The sequence below is a fragment of the Struthio camelus genome, chromosome 3, assembly GCF_040807025.1.
Source record: "Struthio camelus isolate bStrCam1 chromosome 3, bStrCam1.hap1, whole genome shotgun sequence".
Classification (NCBI taxonomy): domain Eukaryota; kingdom Metazoa; phylum Chordata; class Aves; order Struthioniformes; family Struthionidae; genus Struthio; species Struthio camelus.
The window spans coordinates 14,228,989-14,236,834 of record NC_090944.1 but is presented as its reverse complement, the minus strand read 5'-3'; the positions used below and the strand labels follow the sequence as shown (position 1 = coordinate 14,236,834).

Below are 7,846 nucleotides of genomic sequence, written 5' to 3'. Positions count from 1 at the left end.
AAGACTAATTTTCCAAAGGGTCAGTAAAATGATGCCAAATGTCATGGGCATTTATCAGTAATAAAGCTGCATAGCAGAATATCAGCTTGCAATCCAGAGATAACAGTACTGCATGGGGGGTTGGGGGGAGCGTGCATCTTAAAACCGAGATATTTGTCTCTGGTTTTCTCCACTCAGTTTAGGGGAATAAGACCTGAAGGAGTATGAAGTTTTGACATACAGTATCCACTCAGTGTGAGGCAACTGTTTCTATGTAGTCTAGAAATCCACAATCAGTATTTTCAATACTAAATATTTTGATTTCTGTAACAAACTTCTGCAAAGTAATTCAAGTGTGGAGGAAAACAGAAAAGGATCAGTTCTTATGAATGCAGAAAAAGCATTCAAGTGATACTTACCCTGGTACCTTTTTCAGATACCTCCAGAATGCGAGCCTCACACCACTTCAGAGATGTCCACACCATGCATTTGGAACCGATCGCAAAGCCCTTTAGATTACAAGTATATTCACTGTGCTCTACCAAAAAAGATGACACAGCAATGAAAGAGGGGGTGGGAGAGGAGAAGGGGGGGGGGGAGGGGGGAAACAAACAACCAACAACACTTAACTGCCTCATGACCCTGCTCCCATTCCCCCTCCCTACCCCTTCCAAACTACCTAGCATTTGAAAATTAAAAAAATCTATCATCCTTAACAGTCCTGAAAAAGGATTTCTTGTTTAGAAATAGTTCTCCATTTATAAAACTGTTCACTTCTCAAAGTAAAATCATCTCCTGTTAAACTGTCTCATTACCTACACGTTCTGGTGTCCACAACCCTTCAAGGGAGGCTGAGGTTAAGACTAAACTAAAGCCCTAATAGAGCATTAGGGAATACGAGTTTGTTTCCCCCCCCCACCGAAAAAAATCTTTGCGTGTTTGAATGCACACTACATTTTGGTTAGTTAGCTCCTTAAAATCAGATATTTCACCTGCACAGCAGTCAGCCAAGTTTTCATTTTGCTTTTTTTCTATTTCTTCACCCACAGGCTTACAGTCTAAAGACTGCTCATTTAGAAGTTGACTTCCACATTCTTTAAATGAGTCAACCAAGTCTTGTTTCATCCATTCTTCCACAGAATGGTCATCTTGCTTTTTTTGCCATTCTTCACATTTCTCAATGTTGCAGTCACATAATTTTACAGTGCAAACAGGCCTCTGATTCGCCAAGTCTGTCTTAAGGCACGAAAAGAGACTTCTGCTATTTGCCGAAGTTTGCAACGCTGTGTGTTCCAGCCCTAACAAGTCCTCATCTCTGTCCTCCTGAGGAGGCTGCACATCAGGCAGCACCAACTCTAGAAGCTGTTTAATTTCAGCACCTAGCACTGACTGTATGTCATGGGTCTCTAGTTCCATTTGTTTCTCAGCTCCACCACCAAATGAAGACAACATCAGGGTAGGATCTACTTCCATCCAATCACTTTGCATAGCTTCTGCTTCATGAACCCCAGGCAAATCCAATTCCAGAGCCTGTTTCTTATCTCCCAAAGAAAGTTGTACATCAGATGGAAATAACTCCAAGGTCTTCTCTCCATCACTAACTGAAGACATCAAGTTCTCTCTCTCAGAAAGTGGTAGTGATATTTCAAAAGATTTCATAGCTATCACCTCCCCTGTCTCATCATTCAAGAGTGGCACTTCAAGTGATACCAGTTCCAACATTTTCTCTTGTGCTTCGCTGCCTGAAGTTGTCTGCGTTTCAAGTGATTCTAGCTCTAAAGCCTCCTTTGTTTTTTCACCAACGGAGGACTGCACTGAAAGCGACTCTAGCTCCAATATGAACTCTTTTAGATCATCATACGAAGAGTGCATTTGTAATTGTTCCAATTCCAGTAACGACGCCGTTTCATCCCCCAAAGAAGGCTGTACCTGGAACAATGGCCATCCTAGCAATTCTTCTTGTTTATTTTCCAGGAGAAGATTCACTGCTGAAGCAATGCCAATCAGATCTGCTTTCAGTTCATCATCTTCTACAAGTGGTACTTCAGGTAACTCTTGTTCTGCAGCTTTCATGTCACTCCCCAAAACACACAAAGAACAGCATTGCGTTGGTTCTAGTGATACTTCATTATCACTCTCTTTTTCAGATAGAGGGGTGTCTTTATCAAAGTTGTTTTGATGTTCAGCTGTTTTACACTCATCGTCAGCTTTCACAGACATATGTTCTTCAACAGCTTCCACTGAAACGTTTGCTTCTACGTTATTTGAACGCACAGAAGTTGCATCCAAGAGACATTCAGAACAAAGTAATGCACCCTGCACAGCACTTTTATCTTCTTCCTGAAGTACTCTAGAAGTAGCAACAGTTTCTTTTTCAAGACAAAGATCCGAGTTATTACTTGAGCCCATGTTCTCCTTTAACGGGTTCTCCAGGTTTGAGAAAGATGGGAAACCAGTTCCTGTATTGACCTTCCAAAAACATTTCATCTCTTCATTAATACTCTTCCCACAAGTTTCCAGCTTGACAACAGACAGAGGAACTTCAGAACCTTCATCTTCCCGAGTTTCCATTACTTTAGCTTCTAATAAGAGTTCTACAGTCATATCGTAGAACTTATCTTCTGCTTCGCTAAGCCATGAGCCCTCTGAGGAATTAAATCCTGACAGACAGCAAGGAAATGCTTGATTAGGTATTCTGAGCAATTCACTTGGAATTTGCCTGACCATCTCCATGCTAACAGTTTCCTCAGTTCCATAATCCACATATCTAACAACTAAATTGTCACCTTTCATGTCGCTGACTTTCACTCTGTAGAACTTCCCATCTTCACTGTATTTTGCAATACAAATATCACCAGTTTTAATAAGAGATCTGCAATCATTCGTGGAGCTTAGTCCAAGATTTTCAGCTTCCTTTATTTTTTCCTCTATGTATTTTATGTTTTCTGTATTAGCACCCTGACTCCAAAAATATTCTGGACCTTTCACTACTGTAACATAAATTTTTACAGTTTGACCTGCCTCCGGTATCTTCCAGAGAAATGATGTAGAATCACTTACGTTGGAAATTTCGTTTCGTTCATTAGGAGGCAAAGGCTCACACACATTCACCGCTTCAGCATTGTTTTCTATTTTGTCAAGTACTTCTGTTGAATGAGAGCTTCCCCTACTTGCAAGATTTTCATTAACTAAATCCACTGTTATTACACCTTGATCATCACTGAGAATAACTTCCCACTGATCCTCAATTTTCTCTACAAACTCACACGTTATCTGAACGTCACTTGTTCTCTGGGAGAAGTAAAGCATTGTTTTTTCTGCCCAATCTTTAGTTTTCTTACATTTAAGTCCACCTAGTAAGCAGTGAATACTTATTGCTGGAATAGACGATGAGTCTTCAGGGAGTCTACATACTTGATCAACGTTAATCACTGAAGTATTACCATAATCAATATAATGTACACTAATCAAATTATCAGAAGTCTTCTCTTTTACTACAGCTCTATACCATAAGCTGTCTTCTGAATAAACAGCACTGATTAAGTCTCCTGCTTGCAAGAGTTGTCCACAAGGGTTCTCCACTCTTGTCTTACTGTTTAAGCTTTCCGAAATACTGTTGAGTTGAGACTCATCGCTTACCAGTTGAACATAAAAATCTGAAGGATCGTTAACATGAGAAACATACACTAACACTTTGAGAGCTGGCACTATGTTCTTCTGAGGTAGATCAGATATGTTTTTAAATGGCATACGCTGGCTTTCACTATCAGATTTAACATATGATGGCTTATCTTTCTTGACAGAGGAAAAGCAGTCTCTATCCTCCACTTTATTAAATAACAAAGCATCTTTAGTATTGCTATACTTTTCAGAGTCCAGTAATTCAGCTGCCAGTTCTCTCTTTGTAGCAGTCTGGAAGAGGTTTATATCTTTCTGTTTTAAGCGCATTTTGCTACTCCCCTCTCCACCTTGGGCTTCAGGGCTCCATTTTTTTCTTTCAAGAAGCTTTCCTGCGTACAAAGACAGAAATTCTGCAGTCTCATCTTTCTCTTTCACATCTGTATTTCTAGGGCTTAAAGTTTCATTTTCTATATGCCTACACTGCTCTGCACTGTTTGTTAATCTTAACCCTTCCTTCAATTTTGCATTAATTTGAGTATTACCATCAAACAACTCAATCAACAGTTTACCATCAGATTCCTTTGCCACCACTATTGCCTTTAATCGCCTTTCTAGGACAGCTTGCTTAAACCACATTGTAGCATCTTTTGGAACAGCAGATATATCGGATAAAGAACATTTTATGGCCTGCATTGGCAACAGCAAGACGTCATAAGCACCACTGGGTATAGGAAGCAGATCTTCTTTCTTTACCATCTCTGTGTTCCCAAAATCCACAAAGAAGATTTCCTTGTTAGGTTTTGTTTTTGTAACCACTCCCCTATACCAGTGATTGTCAGTATACCTTGCAAGACACAAACTCCCAGAATTCTGCGAGGCTTTTAAACTGGTCACTATTTTACTTAGATGACCAATGTTTTCTGTAAGCTGTGCCAAGACATCTGCACATCTTGCAAGCTGGCAGTAAAATTTCCATGGATCATCAACATGCGTAATATAAACGTCTTCCTCGCTCCCAATTTTGATATCGTGCATCGAATAATAGTAAGAATGAAGCTGAACAGAGGATGCCAGAGGTTTTTGAGGTGATAAGGGTCTAGCCAAACCTCTTTCTATCAGAAACTGACAAGCACTCTGAAAAGGTGTCATTAAGTCCACAATGTTAAATAGTTCTTTATTGTTTATCGAAGCCAAGGCAAATATCGTGCACTTCAGTTCCAACTGACATGATGAGGCATCGATAAACTCCTGAAATGCCAGAACTGCTTTTTCATCCCAAACAAAAGGATCCTGACCGTTTGGTTGGATTAAGTTGTAAAGGCTGCACCTGAAAGCCTGAGCCTTTAGGTTAAGAAAGTTTTCATTAGTTGAACGGAGATTTGTTCTAGAGACCAACTCTCTGTTGCCATAGTCAACATATATTACTTCTACTTGTTCTGTAGAAGTAACTTCACCAACAATTAGAGCCCTGTACCATTTTTCGTCCTCTGAGTACTGGGCTAAACATACAGGATTTGACCAGGTGTGTGGTTGAGATGAATTCTTACAATACTGCTGAATTTCAGCCGTTAGTACCTTAAGGTCATGACAATTTCTACTTAGTTGACACCAAAAATAACCAGGACTTTCCACATATGATACAACTACATTAACTGTACTTCCAACCTCTAATTGACCTCCATAAGAACCTGGTGTCATTTCCAGATAATTCTGTGCAAGAGAAGAGGGCAAGTTTTGCGTACCCTCCCACTTTTTCTCAGCAGGAACAGATTTACTCATTTTTGAACTGTGAACGGCAACAGGACCATCTTTGACCGTCTGAGTCATACAGGGATTTAATGCTCTATCATTTCTTTTTGGATCACATTCTCCTCCAAGTCTCTCCGCTATATTTATTTGGTTTTCCTCCCCAGCACATCCTGCAGGTGAACCATGCCTTGCAGCCTGATCAGGTGATTTTTGTAGCGTCTCACCTATTTCAGAGCTCTCGTATTTAGCATATCCTCCCTTGGTCATGATTTTACTTACACTTTTCTCTCCTAATTGAGATTGGTCAAGAATTTCAACCACGTATTTGTCCCCCTGTGTGCCCAAAACACGAATCCTCAATTCCTTGTTCAGCACAATCTTTCTAAAGGCAGACACAGACTCTTCGCTCCAGCTTCCCCTCACTGGGGAGGTACCTGCCAAACAACACTTCAGAGCTAACGCAGGTGGTTCCTGGAACTGAGGGAGCAGCTCTTTTACCTCACACCAGTCTACAGTTTCCACAGCACCTCTGTCCATCAGATATATTTCTACAGCACTGTCCAGTATCCTGGTGATTACGGCTCGATGAAAGGCATTGTCTTTCCTGCTGGCACAAAGGGATCCAGGCTGCAGGTGCTCTGTATCATCAACCAGGTTCGTGGTTTGGGAGTAAAAATTCCACATACTCTGCATAAGCTGGCTGAGGAGCTGGTGATGCTCCTGGAGCTGCAGCCAGAACTCAGACGGATCTCGGAGATGGGAGATCTGCGCATCATAGAACGCGCCCCACTTCAGACGTACACCAACTACAGGAGCAGAGGCCAAATGTCTTTGCATTAAAGCAACAGGAGGTGCTCCCGGTGGTGATCCCTGCTCTTCAGCTGTGTGTTCTTCTACTTCCAGCCGCACCTGAGCTTTAGTTTGCCTAACCTGCATAAGGCTGCTAGCCATGCAGCGAGCCTGCACTCCAAAGAGACAGTTCAGGTTCATGCCATCTTCACCATACAGGCTCACATAATAGAGATGTTCAAAGGAGTTAAAAGCTTCAATGTGAGCATTCACTCCCTTGCCTAACAACAACACTTTCAGCTCGTTGATCTGGGATGGGGACCAGCAATGACCCCCATGGGAGATACCTTGAAGGGCACACGGGTAAGTCACCACTGGCATGCGAAAACATTCAGCGGGCAAACGGCGCAAGTCAGTGGCTGTCACAAACTCTTTCCTGCCATAGTCCACAAAAATCACCTGGGCCACTTGTTGGTCCTGCCCCCCAGCAACAACCTCCAGCAGGAGCGCTCGGTACCACTGGCCACCAATGCCACGAGCAGCACAGGGTGAACCCAGTTTGGGTAGAAAATCCTGCTCCCAAGTGGACCCATCATAAAGCTGGTACAGGGTATCAGAAAGGCGATGGATCTCCTGGGACAGGCTCTGCAGTTGGCAATATACATGGTGTGGGTCAGAGATTTGGGTGACTAGCACAGGCTCTGTCACTCCCAGCTGAAGCTGCGGGTAGAAGTAGTCCAAGGCAGGTGACACAGGTTGATACAAAGGGAAGATATGGAGTTGCTGCGGCACTGCAGAAGTTACGAGTGGATGACCTGGAGGCTGCAGCTTGGGCTGGTTCTGCAAGTGGGCGTGAGCCAGGCAGCGCTTGAGCATCAGGCAGAACCAACTGGGGGTGACCTGCTTGGCCAGGCCCAGATGGTGCATCTGGGCCACAAGCTGGGGCAGCTCAAGCACTACGAGGAGCTGCGGCATCATCACTTCCCGCACCAGGCCAGACACCTCCTTGCCGTGCAGGTAACCGAGGAACTCCACAGCCCTTACTGTCCAGGGGGAGACCAGCGGCTCCCCACAAGCCGCTGCCCTGCCACCTCCGAAGAGCACCAGGTCAGCCACGACACAGCCCAACACTTCAGGCGGCAGGTGGAAAAGCTCCTCGCAGCCCCGCACCAAGTAGCGGGCAGCCGCAGGCACCGTGCGGCCCTCATCGAGCAGGAAGACGCGGTAGTCCCGACCACGGCGACTCACCACACGGCAGCGGTGCCAGAGGCCCCCCAGCTCCACCAGGCCCAGGTCCCCGGCGCACAGCTCGGCTCCGCCGGCCGCCACCCCCGCGGGGTCCGGCGCGGCCGCCAGGCGCGGCGCCACCGCGGCTTGGAGATCGCGGCGGAGACGCGCATAGTCCTCGCGGCGCTCGCCCAGCAGCCCCCACAGCCGCAAGACGGGCGCCTCCGGGTGCGCGTCCACGGCGCAGACCCGCAGGGAGACGGTGGCGCCGCGGTCGGGCACCCCCGGCACGGAGCACATGCTGCTGCCGCCGCGCCGCTCTCCGCACGAGGTAACAGCGCCGCCACCCGCCCGCCGCCGCCCTCATAGAGCGCCCCGCCCGCCCACGTGACCCGCCGGCGCCGCGCCTCGCGGCCGGCGAGAAACCGTTAAACGGCTCGCGCGAGGGTGAGGCGCGGTTAGGGAGCCGGGGCGGCCGAGT

At 45.7% G+C, this 7,846-nt stretch overlaps 1 protein-coding gene across 3 annotated transcripts in view; it reads right to left on the bottom strand.

Annotated features, from left to right (window-relative positions):
* The window catches only part of TDRD6 (tudor domain containing 6), a 34,928-nt gene extending 27,263 nt beyond the window's left edge, over nucleotides 1-7,665 (bottom strand). For 2 of the 3 annotated variants that reach the window (XM_068937001.1, XM_068937000.1), the window contains exons 1-2: nucleotides 972-7,665; nucleotides 399-517 (exon numbers count right to left, since the gene is read on the bottom strand). In XM_068937001.1, coding sequence (XP_068793102.1) covers nucleotides 399-517; nucleotides 972-7,665 — 6,813 coding nt within the window. The remainder of the gene's footprint in view (nucleotides 1-398; nucleotides 518-971) is intronic. The other variant, XM_068937002.1, reaches the window with a different exon arrangement.
* Between the last annotated feature and the right edge of the window lie 181 nt (nucleotides 7,666-7,846).